This window comes from Rhamphochromis sp. 'chilingali' (assembly GCF_963969265.1).
Source record: "Rhamphochromis sp. 'chilingali' genome assembly, chromosome: 7".
NCBI classification, from domain to species: domain Eukaryota; kingdom Metazoa; phylum Chordata; class Actinopteri; order Cichliformes; family Cichlidae; genus Rhamphochromis; species Rhamphochromis sp. 'chilingali'.
In genome coordinates, this window is record NC_137934.1 from 21921692 (window position 1) to 21948845 (window position 27154).

Genomic DNA, 27154 nt, shown 5'->3' on the forward strand with positions numbered 1-27154 from the left:
GTAGATTTATTGTTCTTTTGTTATCAATGATTTCTGGTCTAGTTCACCAGCTTTAAAAAATCGTGTCGACGTGCAATTTATGTATAGTTGACTGGGAAATTACAGCAGGGATCACTTGGACTATTCCACAGCACCCCTCTCACAGTGGTACATCCCTCCAGGTAACCAAAACTTTAGACTCAGTTCGAATGCTCACGCGGCATGCCCACGTGACTGTACGTTGCATGCTCACCTAACTTTACGTTGCATGCGTACATGACTTTCCGACACAGCTTTGCAATCTCCCCAGCATGCAGTCTGATGTCGATGTCTTCCCTATAGATGGTATGCTTTTAAAATAGTTTTAAAGCTGCATCACAATGTCATTGTACTCTTATCTTCAAAACACCAATTTATACTCCTGAATGTCATCTTGTTGTGATTTTTTTTCTGTAGATTCCAGAGACTCTGTGAGGCCACTATTACAAGGCAAGTTTGAAAATCTTGGAATTTCACAGTTTACATGGTATAAATGGTAAATGGCCTATATTTGTATAGCGCTTTTACTAGTGTTAAGGTTCAGAATATTGGGATGGACACCAGAGGAAAAAACCCACAATAACAACACTGGTCCGGTCGGGTTGAGTCAAACGATGATTTAATGATCACACACGTGGGAGATGGACACTGTATGCAGACAGTCTCAGATCTCATCTCAAAAAACACATCACCATAGTTTTATGAAATCAGGGTATTAGAACGCCCCCTCATGCGTAGTGACAGGTGTAATACAATCAATGTTGACAATTTTATTTAACACAAAGAATAACATTGTCTCCTTCCCGAGGGCAGACGCTGACTGCCCCCGTCTCCTGGAACCGTCTGTACCCTGCTAAGACACAACATGGCAGCTACAAGGACTCTTTCATTTGTTAAGACCATCAGTGTGTATTGCTCTAAATCAAGTATATAATATTAAATGAATATTGCTGGATCAGCTACTTCTACTTAAACATATTAAAACATGACTAAGCACAAAATCACCAAGAATAACATCTTATAAGTGCTGTGTAAGCGCGTGCGGCCTTCCAAGCTCAAAGCCTTTGCCCTCCATAGATCAGCCAGACTCGCGCTGGCTGTAGCTTTTAACCTTTAATTACCTTGAGCACAACTCTAGAATAAGCAACAAACTGCAATGTGTATGGAATGATCATGGTTACATCTGCAATGGAAAATCATGTTATTATTCTGGTACCTGTAAGAAAAGATCAAACTAAAGTTATCACCATCACTGTAATGCAAAGAATAATGTAAGATCAAAAACTTCAATTTATGCTTAATGCAAAGCTGGTTATATACTTCTAATGAACTAATAATGGCATATTAAAATATTAAATGATAATGAGAAAAACATCCCCTCCTTATTCTACACTAGTCTCTAAGGACCCCAAAGCGCTTTACACATTCAGTCATCCACCCAATCACACACACATTCACACACTGGTGATGGCAAGCTACATATACAAATATCAAATATATGTGACAGGCAAAAACTAGTAAACACTTTTAACAGTTACAACAACTACCGTAATTGTCGGGCTATAAGCCGCTACTTTTTGCACAAGCTTTGAACCCTGCGGCTTTTAGTCAGTTGCGGCTTTTTTATGGATTGTCCAAGATTTTTGTGATATCGTAAGAGGATTTATTTTGTTTGTTCCGCTGTTGTACGGCACTACGTTGACTGGCAGGAGGGCATGTGATCAGACACACAGTATCGGGGTTCAAGAGTGGTATGTTGGTCACGTGTCCATTCGCCAGGCAACATAGTGCTGTACAAGTAGCGCGAAAAACAAACTTCAAATTAACGCTACGCGTTCAGCGGGAGTCGTGGATGACGAGCGGCGATAAACTTGCGAAAAGCAAGTTATGCTCAACTCCACCGGTGGAACCTGACAGCGTGGAAAAGTGTGAAAACATCCATGATCACCAACGGATTTCAAAGGGCTGGACTGCTGCATTATGGAGAGGAAGACACCGCCACGGCCCTTCAGAGGGGGTTCGACTCTGACACTGACAACGAGGATTTCTTTGGTTTTGTAAGTGACAACGAATGAAAGAAGCTGAGAGTGGATGACGAAGCCATCCTGAGCCTGTTCGTATCCGACACTGGAGGAGAGGACTTTGGTGGTTTTAGTGCGCAGGAAGATGGTGGTGAATGACTGACTTTTCTTCTTGTTAAAGCCATGTCACTGCACCTGAGCCTAAAAGGTAGTCTGAATCTATTTTTCTGGTGTGCTGTAGGTTATTGTTATGTACTACATTTGTTACTCATTTATGAAGCACAGTACATGTTTCGTACTTGTAATTATCGCTACTTGTACATATACCTAAAAAGTTATGCAAATATGTACCCATAACTTGTTTTTCAAAATATTAATAAAAGTGATGTCTCCAAACAGCCATCTCTTTCCTGACAATTCCCTTTGTGCATATTCTCTTACATATGATAAGTCAACATTGAAACACCTGCGGCTTTTAGTCAGGTGCGGCTAATGTATGTACAAAACAGGATTTTCCACTGATTTTAGCTTGTGCGGCTAATATTCAGGTGCGCTTTGTAGTCCGGGAAATACGGTAATATTTGAATGCAGAATGTTACACCATCACTTATGGATATATTCGTTTTTCGCCTCCCACTGCTTAAGCCATTAATCTTTCTAGAATTGTTCTTTGAAACAGATGCGACCTCACAAAAGATGTTAACGATGCTGTCAGACCTGACCAGAGCAGTTAACGAACTCCGTGAGGAGGTCAGAGCCAACCGCCATCCCTGCTGCAATGAATCTGTAGATGCTGGGGTATTGCCTCTGGATTTGCCTTTGCACAACATTGAGGAGCTAAACAATGCAGGGGCAGCCCTTCAATCGCTGGAGGCAAATAAGGCAATGGTAAGTATATAAAGGTTATGTACACTTTGTAACTATAAAGTGTAATAGCTATCAGATTTGATTAAAATACATAACATGCCTGTTGATTAAACACACAAGCACTTGCGTACACATTTAAGACATGAGACACGCTAATTCCATCTCTTAAAATGTGTCTATAGGTGAGGCGCTTTGCCTTGATTGGAGGGACCACACTGGAGGTGCGAGTCTGCCGCACCGCCAAACGAGCTGGCCTCGGTACTCAATTGGGCAGGGAAAAAAACAAGGACCAGACAGCAAAAAATGGCATTTAAAGAGACAGCGCAGTGCAGATGCATATTTGGTAAGTTTTATCATTTATTGTAGTTTTATGAGCCTACAGTAAACAATAAAGGGATCAATTGATGTGCTGGGTGTGTTTCACATATCCTATGTCCGGTTTTTGCTATATTACTTTGTCTTTCTTAATAACAAGACTTTCATGTCCGGTTAATCTGGAGATGGAGTCTTTGGTCTTCGGCTTGTTTTGTCAATTAACAAGAGCTTATTCATGTGCTCTAATTCACTTTTTTTGTCTTTTTTTTTCTGTGTGTGTCTATTTTTGTCCTAGATGGCCTGACGCAGCAGGTAGGGGCAAACTCTATGTCTGAGTTTGTCTTTGCTCAAGCAGTCCAGAAATGGCTCAGATATGCTCCGGATTGTAAAAATTAAAAAGTGACGTGAAACATAGAAATCTTAATAGGAAACTTTGTCTTTTAATAAAATATTTTGCAAACGATACATGTCTATTGACCTTTTTTTTTCTTTTCTGTTCTCTGTTACATGATGTGTGATGCTTTCTGTTTTTAGAACTGACTATCAGAATCAGAATCAGAATACTTTATTGATCCCTGGGGGAAATTATTTTTTGTTACAGTGCTCCATTTTAAACCAACATTAAGACAAGACAGACAATACGCTAACTAAGAATAGTACAATATATACATATATATACATACATACATACATACATAAGTCACTTATAAATAAATATTTGGAAAAGAAACATGTGTAGTTGTAGCAGCAAACAGTGTGTTAAGTGGATGCGTTGTACAGGGAGATGGCCACAGGCAGGAATGATTTCCTGTGTCGTTCAGTGGTGCTTTTCGGTAATCTCAGTCTCTCACTGAACGAGCTCCTGTGACTGACCAACATGTCATGGAGTGGGTGGGAGGTGTTATCCAACATTGTCTTTATCTTGGACAGCATCCGCCTCTCCGACACCACCTTGAGGGAGTCCAGCTCCATCCCCACAACATTGCTGGCCTTACGGATCAGTTTATTAAGTCTGTTGGCATCTGCGACCCTCAGCCTGCTCCCCCAGCATGCAACAGCATAGAGGATCGCACTGGCCACAACAGACTCATAGAAAATCCTCAGCATTTTCTGACAGATGTTGAAGGACCTCAGTCGCCTCAAAAAATAGAGACGACTCTGGCCCTTCCTGTAAAGTGCTGTGGTGTTTTTAGCCCAGTCCAGTTTATTGTCAATGTGTACTCCAAGGTATTTATAGTCCTCCACAATGTCAACACTGACCCCCTGGATTGAAACAGGGGTCAAGTGTTTCCTGGTCTTCTTGAAGTCCACGATCAGTTCCTTGGTCTTTGCCACGTTGAGCTGCAGATGATTCTGCTCACACCACGTGACAAAGGAGTCGACCACAGCCCGGTACTCTGTCTCATCATCCCTGCTGATGCATCCAACCACCGCAGAGTCATCAGAAAACTTCTGAAGATGGCAGGTCTCTGTGCAGTGGCTGAAGTCTGTGGTGTAGAGGGTGAAGAGGAAGGGGGAGAGGACAGTCCCCTGTGGTGCCCCTGTGTTGCTAATCACCTTGTCAGACACACACTGTGGGAGACGTACATATTGTGGTCTTCCTGTCAGGTAATCAACAATCCAGGACACCAGGACTATTGACATGATACATTGTGAGACATTTTTTAACATATAAAGGGTGTCCAATTTGAGGAATAAGTACAATTATGTGTTTAGGTGGTTTAAATATGATGGAAACATGCAGTAGTTTAGTATTGATTAAAATACCTATAAAGAATGGTAGATTTCCAGTCATGATTTCCAGTAACTGTTGTTTCAATAAAAAGCAACTGTGCGAAAGAAGTGGAAAATCAACATCATAGTTCAACAGTGTTTCAATATTAGAATCTGACATTGTTTCGATGTCAACATTATTAGAAAATATAGCGTCGAATCAATGTCAGCTTTCAACATTGATTCAATATCAAAAACTGACGTTTCAATAACAGTAAAGGGTGCAAGTGTAACGTTAGGTCAACGTCACACCTCAACGTTGATTCAGTGTTTCCTTGCTATCTGGATCCCTTCTAGTGCACACCCGTGACATATACAATTATTTAATCCTAACAAAAAAATATTGGAGACTTCCCACGTACCACCAGACATAGGTGGTACACGTATTACAATTTGAGAACGACTGCTATAGTAAATGTTGTGTGCTTTAACCTCTCTAGGCCAAGTGTTAAACTGATGCAAAGTAAACTGAGCAGCCACAGTGAATCAAGCGAAAAGTCCTTGCCATTTTAGATGAAGTGAAGGAGACTCAACTGGTTCATAGCAAGATGTTAAATGCCTTGCTGAAGTAGAAAAATTGATTTAGTTGCATAATTCCTTGAAGGGGTGGTTTTACCTCTCAAAACCCAAGACGATGTTGAGGCTCTTAATGGAAGACTGGAGGACTGCAGTCTTATCTCTGCTGTATTACGTTTACTCCCCCCCCCCCCCCCCCCCCCCATTCTGTTTGCCAGTGTTCTTTATACAGTAGTCAGAAATAATTCTTTGATATGTTTTTTTCTTTCAGTTTTTGTTTTGCTTACTGTTATTAAGTTCATGAGAACTAAAGCATGTTTTTTTTTCTAACTGCATGTGTTTTATGAGGTCTTACTATAGATGTGAGGGTTTGTCCTCAGAGAAGCCTTTTGTGTTTCACTTCTGCGTCTTCCTGAATTCACATTCACTCTGTGTGTTCACAAACGGCAGAAAAGCTGCACATTCTTACACTCTGGGTTACAACCTCACTGCATCACCTCTAAAAATTGAAGATGGGGAAAATTAATGGATGTCTCAAGTGCATTTTTGTCTTCTTCAATGTGCTTTTTGCAGTAAGTGGAATCTTTATTTTTTTGTTTTTAGGATTTCATTTTGATGATTGATTTATTGATTTTTGTTATTATTTATGTTGAAGGAAAGAGAGAAACTAAAAGGATTTATTTTTCACAAGTTTATTTTAAAAAAAAGAAAATTGTTCACTTCAGTTTTATTTATGTAGCACCAAATCACAAGAACAGTTGCCTCGTGGCACTTTACATTGTAAGGTAAAGACCCAACAATAAGACATACATGCAGAAATGGAAAAACTATTTTCAGCATTCTCATATTTTAATCTAACTATGAACCACTGAAGCCTTTTTGTCTTTTACCATGGTGAAGCAGTGCTGCAAGATATAATGATTAAAAGACTGGGCAGTTAGAAGAAGCTGTTTTTCCATAATTTAGAACAAATAAATAAGGATTTATTTTTAATGCTTAGCACACATATTTCCTACTATGTTTTATTAAAATTACATTTACATTGCTTCTAGCAATGAGCACTCTGAGTGCAAAAGTATACATATATACATAAATGTATATACATACACACACACACACACACGCACACACACACACATATATATATATATATATATATATATACTATATATATATATATATATATATATAGATATATATATATATGCATATGTGTATATATACGTATATATATGTACACACACACACACACACACACACATATATATATACATATATATACACATACATACATACATACATATATATATATATATATATATATACAACACCCAGCACGCCCCTGCGGGCGGTTTATCCTTCAAGCTCGGGTCCTCTACCAGAGGCCTGGGAGCTTGAGGGTCCTGCGCAGTATCTTAGCTGTTCCCAGGACTGCGCTCTTCTGGACAGAGATCTCCGATGTTGTTCCCGGGATCTGCTGGAGCCACTCGCCTAGCTTGGGAGTCACCGCACCTAGTGCTCCGATTACCACGGGGACCACCGTTACCTTCACCCTCCACATCCTCTCGAGCTCTTCTCTGAGCCCTTGGTATTTCTCCAGCTTCTCATGTTCCTTCTTCCTGATATTGCTGTCATTCGGAACCGCTACATCGATCACTACGGCCGTCTTCTTCTGTTTATCTACCACCACTATGTCCGGTTGGTTAGCCAGCACCATTTTGTCCGTCTGTATCTGGAAGTCCCACAGGATCTTAGCTCGGTCATTCTCCACCACCCTTGGGGGCATCTCCCATTTTGACCTCGGGACTTCCAGGTTATACTCGGCACAGATGTTCCTGTACACTATGCCGGCCACTTGGTTATGTCGTTCCATGTATGCCTTGCCTGCTAGCATCTTGCACCCTGCTGTTATGTGCTGGATTGTCTCTGGGGCATCTTTACACAGCCTGCACCTGGGGTCTTGCCTGGTGTGATAGACCCCAGCCTCTATGGATCTTGTGCTCAGAGCTTGTTCTTGTGCTGCCATGATTAGTGCCTCTGTGCTGTCTTTCAGTCCAGCTTTGTCCAGCCACTGGTAGGATTTCTGGATATCAGCCACCCCCTCTATCTGCCGGTGGTACATACCGTGCAGGGGCCTGTCCTTCCATGATGGTTCCTCGTCTCCCTCCTCTTTCTTGGGTTTCTGCTGCCTGAGGTATTCACTGAGCACTCGGTCAGTTGGGGCCATCTTCCCAATGTATTCTTGGATGTTCCTTGTCTCATCCTGGACTGTGGTGCTGACACTCACCAGTCCCCGGCCCCCTTCCTTCCGCTTAGCGTACAGCCTCAGGGTGCTGGACTTGGGGTGAAACCCTCCATGCATGGTAAGGAGCTTTCTTGTCTTTATGTCAGTGGCTTCTATCTCCTCCTTTGGCCAGCCTATTACCCCAGCAGGGTACCTGATCACGGGCAGGGCATAGGTGTTGATGGCCCGGATCTTGTTCTTACCATTCAGCTGACTCCTCAGGACTTGCCTGACCCTCTGCAGGTACTTGGTGGTTGCAGCTTTTCTAGCGGCCTCTTCATGGTTCCCATTCGCCTGCGGGATCCCCAGGTACTTGTAACTGTCCTCTATGTCTGCAATGTTGCCTTCTGGTAGTTCAATCCCCTCAGTTCTGACTACCTTCCCTCTCTTTGTTACCATCCGACTACACTTCTCCAGTCCGAACGACATTCCAATGTCATTGCTGTATAGCCTGGTAGTGTGGATCAGTGAATCGATGTCTCGTTCACTCTTGGCATACAGGTTGATGTCATCCATGTACAGGAGGTGGCTGACAACTGCTCCGTTCCGTAGTCGGTATCCGTAGCCAGTCTTGTTAATGATCTCACTGAGGGGGTTCAGGCCTATGCAGAACAGCAGTGGGGACAGAGCATCTCCTTGGTAGATCCCGCACTTGATGGTGACTTGTGCTATGGGCTTGGAGTTGGCCTCTAGTGTTGTACGCCACATCCCCATTGAGTTCCTGATGAAGGCTCTTAGGGTCCCATTGATCTTGTACAATTCTAGGCATTCCAGTATCCAGCTGTGGGGCATTGAGTCATAGGCCTTCTTGTAATCAATCCAGGCAGTGCACAGGTTGGTCAGTCTGGTCTTGCAGTCTCGGCTGATTGTTCTGTCTACCAGTAGCTGGTGTTTTGCGCCTCTGGTATTCTTGCCAATTCCTTTCTGTGTCCCGCTCATGTATTGACCCATGTGCCTGTTCATCTTAGCCGATATGATGCCTGACAGGAGCTTCCATGTAGTACTGAGGCAGGTTATTGGTCGGTAGTTGGAGGGGACCGGTCCCTTCTTGGGGTCCTTGGGGATCAGGACCGTCCGACCTTCGGTTAGCCATTCCGGGTGTCTCTCGTTAACTAGCAGCTGGTTCATTTGTGCTGCTAGACGCTCGTGGAGTGCAGTCAGCTTCTTTAGCCAGTAGGCGTGAACCATGTCGGGCCCTGGTGCTGTCCAACTCTTCATACTGGAGACCCTTTCTTGGATATCTGCCACTGTGATGGTTACTGGATCCTGTTCGGGGAGGTTGCTGTGGTCTGCCCTCAGATCCACTAGCCACTGAGCATTGCCGTTATGGGTTGCGTCCTTCTCCCATATGCTCTTCCAGTATTGCTCGGTCTCCAGCCTTGGTGGTGCTGTTCTCTTATTGTTCCCTTGCCACTGAGAGTACACCTTTGCTGGTTCTGTGGAGAACAGCTGGTTTATTCTCCTGCCTTCTATCTCTCTGGTGTACCTTCTCAAGCGGCTGGCCAAGGCTGTGAGTCTTTGCTTGGCAGTTTCTAAGGCCTCAGGTATGGACAGCTTGCTGTATTTCTTATGCACCTTCTTTGTCGCACCTTTCTGCAACTCCGTTAGTTGGCTAACCTCCCTCCGTGCTACTTTGATCTTGCCCTCTAGCCTCCTTCTCCATGGAGGGTACTGCCCCTTGTGGCTGTTCAACTTGTAGCCAAGCATCTCACTGATCACTGCTGCCATATTGTAGATCAGCTTGTTAGTGTCGGTAATCGTGGTTGTAGGTATCGTCCGTAGTGCTGCATTAACATCATCTAGCAGACCTTCTGAGGGTACTTCACGTAATCTTGGTAACCGGCTACGGGGGATCCAGGTTTCAAGCTTGGCCATGATCCTATCTTTCAGGTCAGTTCCTCTCGCACTTAACGATCCTTCTCCTATCGCACTTGGGGCTATGTACCCAATCTCGGGTGGGGGTGATGATATCGCCCCCCTGACCTGGCGTCCTGACTCCTCCTTGCCGTAGCATTTGTGTTGTACCTTGTCAATCTCTAGCTGTGAGAGCAGTCCCTTCTTTCGAATGTTGGAACACTGAGCTACTAGTTGTTTCGCCGTCATTGTGGATGTTGGGTATCGAAGAATCCATAGGTCCCTCAGCCTATTCATGTAGCCCCTTCCGCCAGGGTTACTTGCGTAGTAGCATTCCAACAACGCCCTGTTTTCGTCTCTTGCCCACCGATGCCTTCTTGTTCCAGTAGCCCACTTTTCGTCAGGGTGCCCTGGTTCCTCAACACCTGACGCGGACCTTGTTGATCCGGGCGACGTCCGAGCCGGCATGCCTTCATATTTATCTGTCTCGCTCATGTCTGCGGTAGGCTTGCTTAGCATAGGGGGTCTAGCCTTAGGACCCTTACTGGATACAGACGCCCCAGGCAGGAATCGAACTTGCGATCCTCTGTTCCAAAGGAGTGTAGTCTAACCACTACGCTATCCAGCTGCTTCACTACGCTATCCAGCTGGATATATATATATACATACATATATATATATATATATATATATATATATATATATATATATATATATATATATATACATACACAGTGGGGCAAAAAAGTATTTAGTCAGCCACCGATTGTACAAGTTCCCCCACTTAAAATGATGACAGAGGTCAGTAATTTGCACCAGAGGTACACTTCAACTGTGAGAGACAGAATGTGAAAGAAAAATCCATGAATTCACATGGTAGGATTTGTAAAGAATTTATTCGTAAATTAGGGTGGAAAATAAGTATTTGGTCACCTCAAACATGGAAAATCTCTGGCTCTCACAGACCTGTAACGTCTTCTGTAAGACGCTTTTCTGTCCCCCACTCGTTACCTGTATGAATGGCACCTGTTTGAATCCATCATCTGTATAAAAGACACCTGTCCACAGCCTGAAACAGTCAGACTCCAAACTCCGCCATGGCTAAGACCAAAGAGCTTTCGAAGGACACCAGGAAAAGTATTGTAGACCTGCACCAGACTGGGAAGAGTGAATCTACAATAGGCAAGCAGCTTGGTGTGAAAAAAATCAACTGTGGGAGCAATCATCAGAAAATGGAAGACATACAAGACCACTGATAATCTCCCTCGATCTGGGGCTCCACGCAAGATCTCATCCCGTGGGGTCAAAATGATCATGAGAACGGTGAGCAAAAATCCCAGAACCACACGGGGGGACCTGGTGAATGACCTGCAGAGAGCTGGGACCAAAGTAACAAAGGTCACCATCAGTAACACACTACAACGGCAGGGAATCAAATCCCGCAGTGCCAGACGTGTTCCGCTGCTGAAGCCAGTGCATGTCCAGGCCCGTCTGAAGTTTGCCAGAGAGCACATGGATGATACAGCAGAGGATTGGGAGAATGTCATGTGGTCAGATGAAACCAAAGTAGAACTTTTTGGTATAAACTCAACTCGTCGTGTTTGGAGGAAGAAGAATACTGAGTTGCATCCCAAGAACACCATACCTACTGTGAAGCATGGGGGTGGAAACATCATGCTATGGGGCTGTTTTTCTGCCAAGGGGACGGGACGACTGATCCGTGTTAAGGACAGAATGAATGGGGCCATGTATCGTGAGATTTTGAGCCAAAACCTCCTTCCATCAGTGAGAACTTTGAAGATGAAACGAGGCTGGGTCTTCCAACATGACAATGATCCAAAACACACCGTCCGGGCAACAAAGGAGTGGCTCCGTAAGAAGCATTTGAAAGTCCTGGAGTGGCCTAGCCAGTCTCCAGACCTCAACCCCATAGAAAATCTGTGGCGGGAGTTGAAAGTCCGTGTTGCTCGGCGACAGCCCCAAAACATCACTGCTCTCGAGAAGATCTGCATGGAGGAATGGGCCAAAATACCAGCTACTGTGTGTGCAAACCTGGTAAAGACCTATAGTAAACGTTTGACCTCTGTTATTGCCAACAAAGGTTATGTTACAAAGTATTGAGTTGTATTTTTGTTATTGACCAAATACTTATTTTCCACCCTGATTTACGAATAAATTCTTTACAAATCCTACCATGTGGATTCATGGATTTTTTTTTTCACATTCTGTCTCTCACAGTTGAAGTGTACCTCTGGTGCAAATTACCGACCTCTGTCATCATTTTAGGTGGGGGAACTTGCGCAATCGGTGGCTGACTAAATACTTTTTTGCCCCACTGTATATATATATATATATATATATATATATATATATATATATATATAGACAAGAAAGCTCCTTACCATGCATGGAGGGTTTCACCCCAAGTCCAGCACCCTGAGGCTGTACGCTAAGCGGAAGGAAGGGGGCCGGGGACTGGTGAGTGTCAGCACCACAGTCCAGGATGAGACAACGAACATCCAAGAATACATTGGGAAGACGGCCCCAACTGACCGAGTGCTCAGTGAATACCTCAGGCAGCAGAAACCCAAGAAAGAGGAGGGAGATGAGAAACCATCATGGAAGGACAGGCCCCTGCACAGTATGTACCACCGGCAGATGGAGGAGGTGGCTGATATCCAGAAATCCTACTAGTGGCTGGACAAAGCTGGACTGAAAGACAGCACAGAGGCTCTAATCATGGCAGCACAAGAACAAGCTCTGAGCACAAGATCCATAGAGGCTGGGGTCTATCACACCAGGCAAGACCCCAGGTGCAGGCTGTGTAAAGATGCCCCAGAGACAATCCAGCACATAACAGCAGGGTGCAAGATGCTAGCAGGCAAGGCATACATGGAACGCCATAACCAAGTGGCCGGCATAGTGTATAGGAACATCTCTGCCGAGTATAACCTGGAAGTCCCGAGGTCAAAATGGGAGATGCCCCCAAGGGTGGTGGAGAATGACCGAGCTAAGATCCTGTGGGACTTCCAGATACAGACGGACAAAATGGTGGTGGCTAAACAACCGGACATAGTGGTGGTAGACAAACAGAAGAAGACAGCCGTAGTGATCGATGTAGCGGTTCCGAATGACAGCAATATCAGGAAGAAGGAACACGAGAAGCTGGAGAAATACCAAGGGCTCAGAGAAGAGCTCGAGAGGATGTGGAGGGTGAAGGTAACGGTGGTCCCCGTGGTAATCGGAGCACTAGGTGCGGTGACTCCCAAGCTAGGCGAGTGGCTCCAGCAGATCCCGGGAATAACATCGGAGATCTCTGTCCAGAAGAGCGCAGTCCTGGGAACAGCTAAGATACTGCGCAGGACCCTCAAGCTCCCAGGCCTCTGGTAGAGGACCCGAGCTTGAAGGATAAACCGCCCGCAGGGGCGTGCTGGGTGTGTTTATTTTGGTTTTTTTTACATATATATATATATATATATATATATATATATTCTGTATTGGTCAAACCTAACCAATGGGCAGATCGACTAAAGTTTAAACTTGAAATTCTCTGTGGTACTGTTTATCTTTTGTTTCTTTTGTTTTGAAACATTTTTAAAACAAGTCCCTGATGAATTTATCTTTTAAAGAATAAATGTTTCCTTGGTACATTTAGGCAACCATACAGGAACTCTGGTTTTGCTATTGCAGATGACATGATCTGAGTCTCTTTCCTCAGATAGTTGGATTTGGGCTGATTTACGGATTGCTACAGACCTCTACCCATAAGGTAAACAGTCTCATTAATTTTTCAGTTTTTAATTAGAACAAAGCAGATTGCTGATTTTTTTAAGTGTCACTTTCTTTTAAAATGTTTCCTTTTAACATGTTTAATATATCCACATTTTATTCCCCAGCATGCTACCGACCTGTTGTTAGTTAACAAAATATGTTTCAAAATGTTCCTCCAGTTGTTCCTTTTTTCCATACTATTTTTCGAACTATTTGTCAAGCCTTTTGTTACCTGACCCCAACTGTTTTGCAATGTGTTGCCATTTTTAGTACAGAAGTACAAGAACATGACATGCAGTAGTGTCATATAAACCATTAACAGAAAAAGGTAGTACACAAGCCTTGAGACGACTGTTGTGATTTGGCGCCAGTGTTGGGAAGGTTACTTTTAAAATGTATTCCACTACAGATTACAGAATACATACGCCAAAATGTATTCTATAACGTATTCCGTTACGTTACTCAATGAGACTAACGTATTCTGAATACTTTGGATTACTTAATATATTATCATGCTTTTTACAACTACGTGAATGTACTATTGCTGTGTGATTTATTACTGTTACTGAAGGTCCGCGACTCCGAACTGTAGTAAACGGACCTCTGACTAATACGTCGGTTCCGTGTTGGGCTTGTAGCTGAAAAATAGCTTTACTTTGTTGTCTGGGTCACCTTTGCTTGTGAGAGACAGAGAGAGGCGTTGAAAGGCTGCTCCAATGGAACTTATTGTTTCGTAGGAAAACATGAACACAGTGTACAGTCGAGTCTTAATAGCTTACTTACAACTGGGCTCGCCAGGCACTCTTCTTGGCTGCAGTGGTTATTATTATATTTACATGCTTCCAGCTCCCGTTTTTGTTTGATGACAACTCGTACTTTTCCACTCTCCTTTTTCTCCCTCCTCGCGCTCACAGACACATAATGGGTATGGCGATCCATTCTCCCTGCAGCACGGACTACACTGCCTATGATGCTACATTCTTTAGGGCTATACCTGTAGCATTCTGCCTATTAGCTTTTTTTTTTTTTTTTTTTTTTTTCTAAATGACATCAGAAACAGCAGTATGCGACATTACGTGATGACAGAGCTTCAGTTCATCCTTTGTCATTTTTTTTTTTTTTTTAAATAAATAGGACAGGGGGAATGAATGAGAGAAAGAGGGGGAGAGAAAGAAAGAAAACCAAAGGGGAGAAGAGACGGTGAGAAGGGGGGGGAAGAGAGAGAAAAAAAAAAAGAACTCCTGGGTCACCTGTATGGAGAAAAAAAACAAACAAACAAAAAAAACAAACAGAGGAGACAGCAAACAACAAAGAGCAACATAATAATAGAGAAAACAAAGCACCATCACAATAAACTAGCTAGTCATAGATATCAATATTTACTAAATAATAAACGATATTGTGCAGCACGCAAGATAGACAGCGCACAGTGTGCTTTGAGGCAGCAGCCAAGAAAGCTTTAGTCCGCGTCTGTGAATACCCATGTGTGCATACCTGTGTGGATCAGCATGCTTGCATTCCAAAGGTTTCTCCATGTAATGATCTGCTAGGGAGTGTGGGGGGGCCACAGCCCCGTCCTCCAGGGTGTGAAGCGGGTATGGAGGAGATCAAAACTCCAGACATCCAGAGGCCCCCAGAACACAAGAGACCATGGAAGACCAACAGAGGGGCAGCCGCGCCACTGTTCCAGTAAGAGCTGAGGAGAGTCCCTGCCTATTAGCTTTACACAACAACAACAACAAAAAGGCGCTTTCTCACCCAGGAAACACACAGTCGCCATGGCAACCATAATGCTGCCGCCTGGAACAACAGAACATAGTTGTCAAGCAAAACCGAAACAGTCCTGACCCGCGACAAAATGAAACAGGAAAATACCGCCATGTAATCCATTTATTTTAACAAAGTAACTGTATTCTAAATACCACCTTTTTAAATGGTAACTGTAATGGAATACAGTTACTCATATTTTGTATTTTAAATACGTAACGGCGGTACATGTATTCCGTTACTCCCCAACACTGTTTGGCGCTATATAAATAAAATGAAATTGAATTGAATGAGCTGGCCTCTTCACTCAGGAATGCTACTTGCTGGGTGGTGAGTTGCAGGTTGGTCCTCGTATGGCCTGGTTCAGGTTTTGAAATGCTTCTTGTGTGACCTATGGTAGCATGGGGGGGGGGGGGGTTGGGATAGTCAGTCTAACATGGACCGGACAGTCATGTCTAAAATGTTATTTTGGATGATTGTTTTTGATTTGTTTTTTCATTTGAAGAACTAAATAATTTTCCAGATTAATCCATTGTTGGTGTCCTTTCCTATCATTCAGGAGGAGTTCTCATCACTTGATTTGCCAGACATGATTTGGGGTTGGTTGTTTGCCATCGGCGTCCTCGGTATTTCCTCTCTGGGAATCTTTGCTACGTGCTGTGAGTCAATCATCGGCCTCAAACTAGTATGTACAACTCCACATCAAACAAGATAACAAGCTGATGCTGTGTTAATTTTATAGTTATTAGAACAATAACTGTGGATGCTCTTTGTATTGTTTTGTTTGTACAGTTTGCAAGCTTCATGGGGATTGGAATGATCATCATGTTTTATGGTGGCATCAATGTAGCGACAGGAAGAAATGAGGTCATCTTGTCTTTTCTTTCTTAATTCTGCTGTGTTCTCCATTGCTGTCTGATCAGCTACATTTAGTATTTCCATCTGTTATCTTGCCGCTAGACTTAATTTTTATGTTTTGGAGATAAATTACCTTCATTGTCTTTCTGCAGTATGCTTTTTATATCTCAGTCTTAATAACTCACAATAACCAACACACTACCAAGTGATCAGTTTACTCAACCGTCCTAGTTGGCCATGACCATGGGACTTAAGAGGTACTTTAAAAAGAAAGCAAGTAGCATTTCAGAGAATGAGGATTCAGTCAAAATATTTCAGGAAGATACAAATAAAATCAGGAAGTGTAACTGCTGTAAGAGGAACCATTGAAGGGCCTCTTGGTTATGAGTGGACATATTATTGCTTAAGCGTCTGCTGTCTCATAATCCATAACATTATTATTGCTTCATCTTTCCCTCTGCTTTCTCTGTGCTTTTTGGCCTGCTGTGTCTGTCTGTCTTGAGGAGAATATATTCTTCATTTCTCTACCATTATACTAAAATGTTATTTTCTTTTCCAGATAGAGACTGCCCTCCAGAATGAACTACAAAAGGCCAACATAAGAGAAGAAGTCATTAGAAGTATGGTTGAGAAGATACAGTCAAATGTAATGTTTTTTGCACTATTTACCCCAATAATAGTAGTCTTTCTACTGGCCCTAGTGGATTTTGTTGCAACTGTGCTTTTACAAGTAGTCAACACAGAACTTGTAAGTTACCTAAACATAACAGTAGCACTGGAAGGGCCCAGAGGTGAACAAGGACCAACCTTAAAGGGGAGATCAGCCAAGATTGGAGTCAAAAAACATTTTGATTGCACCATATATTGACTGAATTGTTTTGCAATGATATTTACATTACAGTCACTATATTGATAAAAAACAGAATAGTGGAGAATTTTGTTGAGTATTTCCTGTTGTTTAAAGTCAATCTCTTGTTTGTTAACAGTTTCATTGCTGTGGAATTAGGAACGCCACAGACTGGGGTAATAATATCCCTGACTCCTGTGAATGCATTTCTTCAAATACTGGATCAGCAATGAATGGAAGATCCAACTCACTTAGATGCAAATCCAAGCCTCAGGTTGGTTTTACAGAATAGAACTATAATGTCAAGCTGAAAAGCAAATTGTTCATAAAACAATTTCATGACTAAATGTGTTGTGATTTTGGGTGTTTTTATATGTCAAATGATCATTAAAGCTATCATTGTCGCTGCTAATTTATTTTACCTTTTTTTCTTTCTTTCCTCCCTCCCTCTTTCTTGCTCACATTCCATTCATATTTTTTTCTCTCCCCCCACAGTAGTTGATAAAATCCAAAAAGAACAGTTAACCTAGTTGTCTCTGAACTCATGTGTCATTAGGCTCTTAACATTGTGTACGCAATGCCTTTATGTGTTTCAGTGTTAACATTTTTTTTGTTTATTTCTTTATCTGTGCGTTTTGTTTAATTTTCTTTCCTTCCTCCTACCATTGTCACATCTGTTTTATTTGGGAAGATTGCACACAACAGCAATATTAAGCAGTTCCAAATTATACAGTGGGGCAAAAAAGTATTTAGTCAGCCACCGATTGTGCAAGTTCCCCCACCTAAAATGATGACAGAGGTCAGTAATTTGCACCAGAGGTACACTTCAACTGTGAGAGACAGAATGTGAAAAAAAAATCCATGAATCCACATGGTAGGATTTGTAAAGAATTTATTCGTAAATTAGGGTGGAAAATAAGTATTTGGTCAATAACAAAAATACAACTCAATACTTTGTAACATAACCTTTGTTGGCAATAACAGAGGTCAAACGTTTACTATAGGTCTTTACCAGGCTTGCACACACAGTAGCTGGTATTTTGGCCCATTCCTCCATGCAGATCTTCTCGAGAGCAGTGATGTTTTGGGGCTGTCGCCGAGCAACACGGACTTTCAACTCCCGCCACAGATTTTCTATGGGGTTGAGGTCTGGAGACTGGCTAGGCCACTCCAGGACTTTCAAATGCTTCTTACGGAGCCACTCCTTTGTTGCCCGGGCGGTGTGTTTTGGATCATTGTCATGTTGAAAGACCCAGCCTCATTTCATCTTCAAAGTTCTCACTGATGGAAGGAGGTTTTGGCTCAAAATCTCACGATACATGGCCCCATTCATTCTGTCCTTAACACGGATCAGTCGTCCTGTCCCCTTGGCAGAAAAACAGCCCCATAGCATGATGTTTCCACCCCCATGCTTCACAGTAGGTATGGTGTTCTTGGGATGCAACTCAGTATTCTTCTTCCTCCAAACACGACGAGTTGAGTTTATACCAAAAAGTTCTACTTTGGTTTCATCTGACCACATGACATTCTCCCAATCCTCTGCTGTATCATCCATGTGCTCTCTGGCAAACTTCAGACGGGCCTGGACATGCACTGGCTTCAGCAGAGGAACACGTCTGGCACTGCGGGATTTGATTCCCTGCCGTTGTAGTGTGTTACTGATGGTGACCTTTGTTACTTTGGTCCCAGCTCTCTGCAGGTCATTCACCAGGTCCCCCCGTGTGGTTCTGGGATTTTTGCTCACCGTTCTCATGATTGTTTTGACCCCACGGGATGAGATCTTGCGTGGAGCCCCAGATCGAGGGAGATTATCAGTGGTCCTGTATGTCTTCCATTTTCTGATGATTGCTCCCACAGTTGATTTTTTCACACCAAGCTGCTTGCCTATTGTAGATTCACTCTTCCCAGTCTGGTGCAGGTCTACAATACTTTTCCTGGTGTCCTTCGAAAGCTCTTTGGTCTTGGCCATGGCGGAGTTTGGAGTCTGACTGTTTGAGGCTGTGGACAGGTGTCTTTTATACAGATGATGAGTTCAAACAAGTGCCATTCATACAGGTAACGAGTAGGGGACAGAAAAGCTTCTTACAGAAGACGTTACAGGTCTGTGAGAGCCAGAGATTTTCCTTGTTTGAGGTGACCAAATACTTATTTTCCACCCTAATTTACGAATAAATTCTTTACAAATCCTACCATGTGAATTCATGGATTTTTTTTTTCACATTCTGTCTCTCACAGTTGAAGTGTACCTCTGGTGCAAATTACTGACCTCTGTCATCATTTTAAGTGGGGGAACTTGCACAATCGGTGGCTGACTAAATACTTTTTTGCCCCACTGTATCTACTCTATAAACCAATCCAGTGACCACATTCAAATTCATCAGCAGTTTTCAAGACTCCTATCAAAAACAATAAAAGATTACTTAAATTAATGGTTGACAATACAGCTATCAGTTATAGGACGTATTAACACCATAAAGTTGATGATATTACCTAAACTCAACTATTTATTCACAATGATCCCTATTTAACCCGCAGAAGCTTTTTTTTCACTATTCTGGACACAATAATAACTTCATTCTACTGGAAAAACAAAAACTCCAGAATAAAACTAAAAATATTACAAAAGTCAAAAGTCCAAGGAGTCCTAGAAGCACCAAATTTCAACTACTACTTCTTAGATAACCAACTACAATACCTTATCAAATGGATGCATTCAACCCATCACCTTCATCCAGGTCTAGACAATCTGATTATAAAGATCGATTAATCAAAGATTTACCATTTATCAGGAATACAATCACACATCACAACGGCTTAAAACCACTGCAACAGCAAACACTGTCAGCTTGCTGGAAGATTAATAAAATAAAAAACACTATATTCTCACCTACAACTCAAACACCCATATGGAATAGCCCTTACATCACTGCAAATAAATTACCCTGATAGGCATTAAATGGAAAGAAAAAGGCATCACACACCTCCGCCACATATTTTATCAGAATAACTTCTTAACATTTCAACAGTTCATTGACATATACAGGACTGACAGAAAATTATTTCGTCAACATAACCAACAAAAACACTCCATCAAAGCAAAAATAAGTATCAATAACACTAACGTAGGACAACCATCACTAATAAACAGCATCAATAAAATTGCAAAGTCACAAAAACCACCCTTAAAACCAAATAAACTACTATCCTCTAATGATAATGCACCTCACGCTCAAATTAACAAATGGGAAAAAGACTCCATCATCCAGACAGATAATCAGTTTTGGAGTAGAGTCTGCAATAACATTTTTAGCATGTCTAACAACACCAACATACAAGTAATACAATATAAAATCATACTTCACTAGCTAGGCCCACGTCTTTATTTTAGATTTGACAGCGTTTTAGTAGATACAGGGAGTGCAGAATCATTAGGCAAGTTGTATTTTTGAGGAATAATTTTATTATTGAACAACAAACATGTTCTCAATGAACCCAAAAAACTCATTAATATCAAAGCTGAATATTTTGGAAGTAGTTTTTAGTTTGTTTTTAGTTTTAGCTATTTTAGGGGGATATCTGTGTGTGCAGGTGACTATTACTGTGCATAATTATTAGGCAACTTAACAAAAAACAAATATATAACCCATTTCAATTATTTATTTTTACCAGTGACACCAATATAACATCTCCACATTCACAAATATACATTTCTGACATTCAAAAACAAAACAAAAACAAATCAGCAAGCAATATAGCCACCTTTCTTTGCAAGGACACTCAAAAGCCTGCCATCCATGGATTCTGTCAGTGTTTTGATCTGTTGACCATCAACATTGCGTGCAGCAGCAACCACAGCCTCCCAGACACTGTTCAGAGAGGTGTACTGTTTTCCCTCCTTGTAAATCTCACATTTGATGATGGACCACAGGTTGTCAATGGGGTTCAGATCAGGTGAACAAGGTGGCCATGTCATTAGTTTTTCTTCTTTTATACCCTTTCTTGCCAGCCACGCTGTGGAGTACTTGGACGCGTGTGATGGAGCATTGTCCTGCATGAAAATCATGTTTTTCTTGAAGGATGCAGACTTCTTCCTGTACCACTGCTTGAAGAAGGTGTCTTCCAGAAACTGGCAGTAGGACTGGGAGTTGAGCTTGACTCCATCCTCAACCCGAAAAGGCCCCACAAGCTCATCTTTGATGATACCAGCCCAAACCAGTACTCCACCTCCACCTTGCTGGCATCTGAGTCAGACTGGAGCTCTCTGCCCTTTACCAATCCAGCCACGGGCCCATCCATCTGGCCCATCAAGACTCACTCTCATTTCATCAGTCCATAAAACCTTGGAAAAATCAGTCTTGAGATATTTCTTGGCCCAGTCTTGACGTTTCAGCTTGTGTGTCTTGTTCAGTGGTGCATCCCTCTGCAAGATATCTCACTATTTTTGACTTTTCTGTGCCTGTCAAGTCCTTCTTTTGACCCATTTTGCCAAAGGAAAGGAAGTTGCCTAATAATTATGCACACCTGATATAAGGTGTTGATGTCATTAGACCACACCCCTTCTCATTACAGAGATGCACATCACCTAATATGATTAATTGGTAGTAGGCTTTCGAGCCTATACAGCTTGGAGTAAGACAACATGCATGAAGAGGATGATGTGGACAAAATACTCATTTGCATAATAATTCTGCACTCCCTGTATAGGTAAATGGCTTGGATGTGAATTCAGCTGCGGTTTGGGGAATTCCTCGAACGGGACTGGTCGTGGTTCCCGGGCCTAGCAGATCCCCATGTACTAAACAGAAGTGAAGGAGTTAAAGAAGAGGGAGGGTAGGGCACGTAAACGAGAATGAACAGCTTGTAGAACTGGGGGAACATATATAGATGAGAACCGGAAGGAGTGCGTTTTGGAGGCATGGTACCTCTCCTGAAATTCCGATACTTTATCTCCAATAGGACTTAGTGAATAAGACATTTGCACAAACTGCACACTCAACACCACTGATGAACACCTTCAAGCATTCTGGCTCTGTCCACCAATACAAAACGTCTGGAAAGAAATAACTACTAAAATATCCCAAATCCTTGACCACCTCTCCCTCTGTTTACTTGGCGATATGGAAGAACTAAACAAACTCCAAATATATCAAAACACCTCTGCTTGTGGTCCTGATTATTGCCAAGATACTGCTCAACTGGAAAAACTTCTCTTTAGGCTCTCGGAGGAGGCGGACGCACTTTTTCTCCTCTCCTCTCCCTTATCTTCCCTGCTTATGTCCTTGTCTAGTCTCGTGTTTTTTGTATTACTTTCCCTGGAACACACTCTCACAGTCTGTTTCTAAAACCTAAAGAGAATTATGGATTTGATCAACTGGTCTCTGAATGCTATTGACACCCTTTTCTCAATGAGAAGTCTGGGCTCGGGAGAGCCCGAGTGCCCTGGAAGTACTTTCCCTGCCGGATACACGATGGACGGATTGAGAGACCAGTGTCGGAGTGTTAAAGAACAGCTTTGAAATTCTCATGAGTTGTTGCAAAAGAAAAAGTACCATCATAATCCGGCAACCCCTTCGGCGCCAGCTGTGGGCTCAAGGCTGGAGCCGAACAAAAACTCCCTGATAACGACTGTGTTGAGTCTGTTCCTTCCCATTCCATGCAAGGCCACCTGGGTTGGCTGGAAGACTATTTACTTAGCCTGGCAGGGTGAAGGACACTGTCTCAGCTGAACTATGGACACGCAAACACATACATATACTGATACTGATAACCACTCACTGACGCATCACCCTCCCTGCCCCGGATCCAACACCACCTCCAACGCTTACCTCCCCTCTGATGTGGACATCGGGTCAGCTGGAGGCGCAGTCGAAGATTGCAGCGGTCCCAGATCAGATGTACACACTGGAACACTTTCCCATGCTGCTTGTCTGTGTTTATTGTCCTATGGTGTGTTGATATCTGTGCATTCCTGTATTATCCTTTTGTGTTACACATTTTGTTTCTTTTGTTTTTTTCTTCGCTACCTAGCCTGACCTGTCTCCCTAATGTGATGTTTGTGTATTGTATGTACGGTCGGCAAGGTCTGTCATCTCGGTTGTGGGCAAAAGACCTGCAACTGACAAATAAAGGCTATCTCTCAAAAAGATCACCACATTACAATGGGTAGGCCTCCTCACACAAGTAGGGTAAACAGAGAGGCCCAGACCTCCCTCTAAGGGAGATCTCTAAGGGAGAGGCCAGCCACCCTTCGAATTAAGCTCATTTCCGCAATGTCGTTCTTTTGTTCACTACCAAAAGTGCCCAAAAGAACTCGTGACCCTGAGGGTACGGACAAAGATCGACCGATTAATTGAGAGCTTCACTTTTATAATTTTTTATTTATAAAGTTTTGCACATGTAATTTAACATATCAGGCCCAATACAGCAAGTATCAACCGATATAAAGACATATATCAAAACAGGTTGGGCCATTGAGATTCGGATGATAACAATAAAACAGAAAAAAAAAAAAAAAAAAAAAAAAAAAAATAATAATAATGAGCTTCACTCATTAGCTTCACACGAGCTTCACTTTTATGCTCAGCTCTCTCTTCATCATGACGGGCCGGTACCACTGCAGCCACACCACCAATCCGTCTGTCGATCTCTGTCTCCATTCTCCCATCAACTCTTCCACTTGGGGCAGAAACTCGTCCCCGACCCGGAGTGGGCACTCCACTCTTTTCCGGCTGAGAACTATGGCCTCAGATTTGGAGATGCTAATCCTCATTCCTGCTGCTTCACATTCGGCTGCGAACTGTTCCAGTGTGAGCTGGAGGCCATCACCCGATGAAGCCAACAAAACCACATCATCCGTGAAAAGCAGGAATGAGATTCTGAGGCCACCTAAGTGAAAGCCCTCCAGCACTTGGCTGCGCCTATAAATCCTGTCCATAAAAGTTATGAACAGAATCGGTGACAAAGGGCAGCCTTGGCGGAGCCCATCACCCACGAGGAACGAGTCCCCCTTATGCGAACCAAGCTCTTGCAATGGTTGTATAGGGATCGAATGGGCAATGGGCCAGACACCCCATACTCCTGCAGCACCTCCATAGGACACCCTGAAGGACATGGTCGAATGCCTTCTCCAAGTCCACAAAACACGTGTAGACTGGTTGTGCAAATTCTCATGCGCTGTCAAGTATCATTGAGAGGATAAAGAGCTGATCCAGTGTCCCGCGACCAGGACGAAAACCACATTGTTCATCCTGTATCCGAGGATCGACTAACAGACGGAGTCTCCTTTCCAGCACCCTGTCATAGACTTTCCCAGGGAGGCTGAGGAGTGTGATCCCCCTGTAGTTGGAACACACCCTCCGGTCCCCCTTCTTAAAAATGGGGACCACTACCCTAGTCTGCCAGTCCACGGGTACTGCCCCTGATCTCCATGCAATATTGCAGAGGCGTGTCAGCCAGGACAGCCCTACAACATTCAGAACCGTCAGGAACTCAGGGCGGACCTCATCCACGTCAGGGGCTCTGCCACCAAGGAGTTGTTTAACTGCCTCAGTGACCTCACCCCCGGAAATTTGCGGGTCATCCCCCTCAGCCCCAGACTCTGCTTCCTTCATGGAAGACGTGCCAGTGCGATTAAGGAGGTCCTTGAAGTATTCCTTCCACCGCCCAACAATTTTCTCAGTCGAAGTCAGCAGCGCTCCACCGGCACTATACACAGTACAGGTAGAGCACCGCGTTCCCCTCCTGCCAGAATCTCTTTGAGGCAATTCGAAGGTCTTTTTCCATGGCCTCTCCAAACTCCTCCCACACCCGAGTTTTTGCTTCAGCCACTGCCCGAGCAGCATTCTGCTTTGCCTGTTGGTACCTGTCAGCTGCCTCCGAAGTCCCACAGGCTAACCAAGCCCAATAGTACTCCTTCTTCAGCCTGGTGGCTCCCTTCAACTCTGGGTACTACCATTTGGTTTGGGGGTTACTACCACGATAGGCACCAACCATCTTGCAGCCACAGCTCAGTGCAGCAGCTTCTGCAATGGAGGTGCTGAACATGGTCCATTCGGACCCATTGTCCCCAGTCTCCCTTGGAATGCTATCGAAGCTCTGCCGAAGAAGATCTCACGGACTGGGGCTCTGCTAGGTGTTCCCAGCACACCCTCACTATATGTTTAGGCACGCCAGGTCTGTCCAGCGTCCTCCCCTGGTACCTGATCCAATTCACCACCAGGTGGTGATCAGCTGACAGCTCAGCCCCTCTCTTTACCCGAGTGTCCAGAACATGGCTGCAGGTTTGGTGCTACGACTACAAAATCGATCATTGACCTGCGGCCTAGAGCGTCCTGGTGCCACGTGCACTTTTGGACACTCTTATGTTCAAACATAGTGTTCGTTATGGCCAAACTTTGGTTTGCAAGAAGTCCAATAACAAAACACCACTCGGGTTCAGATCAGGGAGGCCGGTCCTCCCAATCACGCCCCTCCAGGTCACACTGTCGTTACCCATGTGAGCATTGAAGTCTGCCAGTAGGGCACCTTCCAGCATCCCACAGGGACTCTAAAAAGGCTGGATACTCTGAGCTGCCACTTGGCGCATAAGCGCAGATGACAGTCAGGACCCGTTCCCTGACCCAAAGGTGCAGGGAACAAAACCCTCTCACCCACTGGCAAGAACCCCAACGTACAGGCAGCAAGCCGAGGAGATATTAGAATACCCGCCCCAGCCCACTGCCTCTCACCAGGGGCAACTCCAGACTAAGACAGAGTCCAGCGCCTCTCCAGGAGATTGGTTCCAGAGCCTGAGCCATGCGTTGAGGTGAGCCCGACTATATCTAGCTAGTACCTCTCAGCCTCACGCACTAACTCAGGCTCCTTCCCCAGAGAGGTGACATTCCATGTCCCAATTGCCAGTCTTGGTTGCCGGGGATCAGTCAGCCAGGACCTCTGCTCCTGGCCGCCGCACAGCGCACAATGCACCTGACCTCTATGCCGCTTCCTGAGGGTGGTTGGCCTGCAGGAGGATGGGCCCATGTCCCCTTTTCGGGCTGTGCCCTGCCGGGCCGCTCACCCTCAGGCACCCTCCCCGGGCCTGGCTCCAGGGCGGGGCCCCAGTAACCTTATCCTGGGCAGGGTAAACTGTTCCCTCGGTGATATTCTCATAAGGGTCTTCTGAATCACTCTTTGCCTGGTCCCTCACCCAGGACCAACTTGCCATGGGAGACCCTACCAGGGGGTAAAAGCCCCCAAGCAACATAGGCCCTGGCATCTCTGGGACACACAAACCCCTCCACCATGATAAGGTAGTGATTCGCGGAGGGGTATATTATATTATATTACATGAACAAGAATCGGAATTGAAGGAGATTTGCATTGATGGGGGGTTGAACATGAGTATCTAACAAAGAGGCTGGTGAGTGTAATCTCACCAGAATAAAACAACCTAAAACATTAACAGACTGTTTCTATTTACATCCACATTTTGCTCTTGTGTTCTTGCAGGGAACCAGTGGCCCACATGAAATCTATGAACAGGTATTCAATCATCTGACCTACCAGCCAATCAAAACACTGTACACTGTACTGCTGGTCAGATAATTACCATTTTCTCTTCTCTTCTGCAGCCCTGCTATGACATTATCCTTGAACTTTTGAACCTTTTCTTTAACATCCTGTTTGGCTTCTTCTTTGGATTTGCTGTTATAGCAGTAAGCTCTATCGTTTTTTTATTTTATTGCCATGGTTACCTCTGTGTGTCACTGACTCTGTTGTTCTTTAAGATTTTGTCAAAATCACCTTTGACTCCTTTAACCTGTACATTCAATAACTGTTCAACAGTGAAAAATCATTTTAACATAGTACTTGACTCTGGTCAATGGACTGCTAATCAAACAAAATATGGAATTTGAAGATGTTATTCTGATCTATGCGTTACAGTCTTTATTGTCCACTTTTTTGGCCACTTTGTTGCAAACTTGATAAGCCAAAACGTTTACATTTCAAATGTTTTTTCTTTTTAATTTAATCTATAATATTCATTTATCTTATGTAGCTTATTAGCCTCCTGATTTCAACTTTAACTAGCATGAAGCTGGAAACTCTTCAGCTTTAGACTAAAAGCCAGTCATTACAGTGTTGGAGCAGTACATACAAACAATACATTTTGATCATTCTTCTTCTCTGTCTTTATAGCTGCTGGGCCTGCTCATTACCATCTGCATGATTAATCAGGTCAAAAGTGACGACAGTAGAGGATCCATGTACTTGAGGAAATATTAA

The 27154-nt window shown here is 43.5% G+C and overlaps 1 protein-coding gene and 1 long non-coding RNA gene across 2 annotated transcripts; both read left to right on the top strand.

Moving 5' to 3' along the window:
- The first annotated feature begins 477 nt into the window (after positions 1–477).
- LOC308399661 lies at positions 478–3630 on the top strand. The gene is made up of 3 exons (XR_013972233.1): positions 478–2927; positions 3089–3249; positions 3517–3630. It is a non-coding gene; the product is annotated as an uncharacterized lncRNA (long non-coding RNA).
- A 2392-nt stretch (positions 3631–6022) lies between these two features.
- Positions 6023–27154, top strand: LOC308399859 (uncharacterized protein; the record flags this gene model as incomplete). Its single annotated transcript, XM_080887270.1, has 11 exons — positions 6023–6082; positions 13367–13417; positions 15746–15871; positions 15979–16032; positions 16604–16690; positions 17031–17165; positions 25516–25694; positions 25880–26025; positions 26271–26410; positions 26500–26583; positions 27068–27154. The coding sequence occupies 11 exons, from the start codon at positions 6023–6025 to the stop codon at positions 27152–27154; spliced, it is 1149 nt and encodes a 382-aa protein (XP_080743396.1).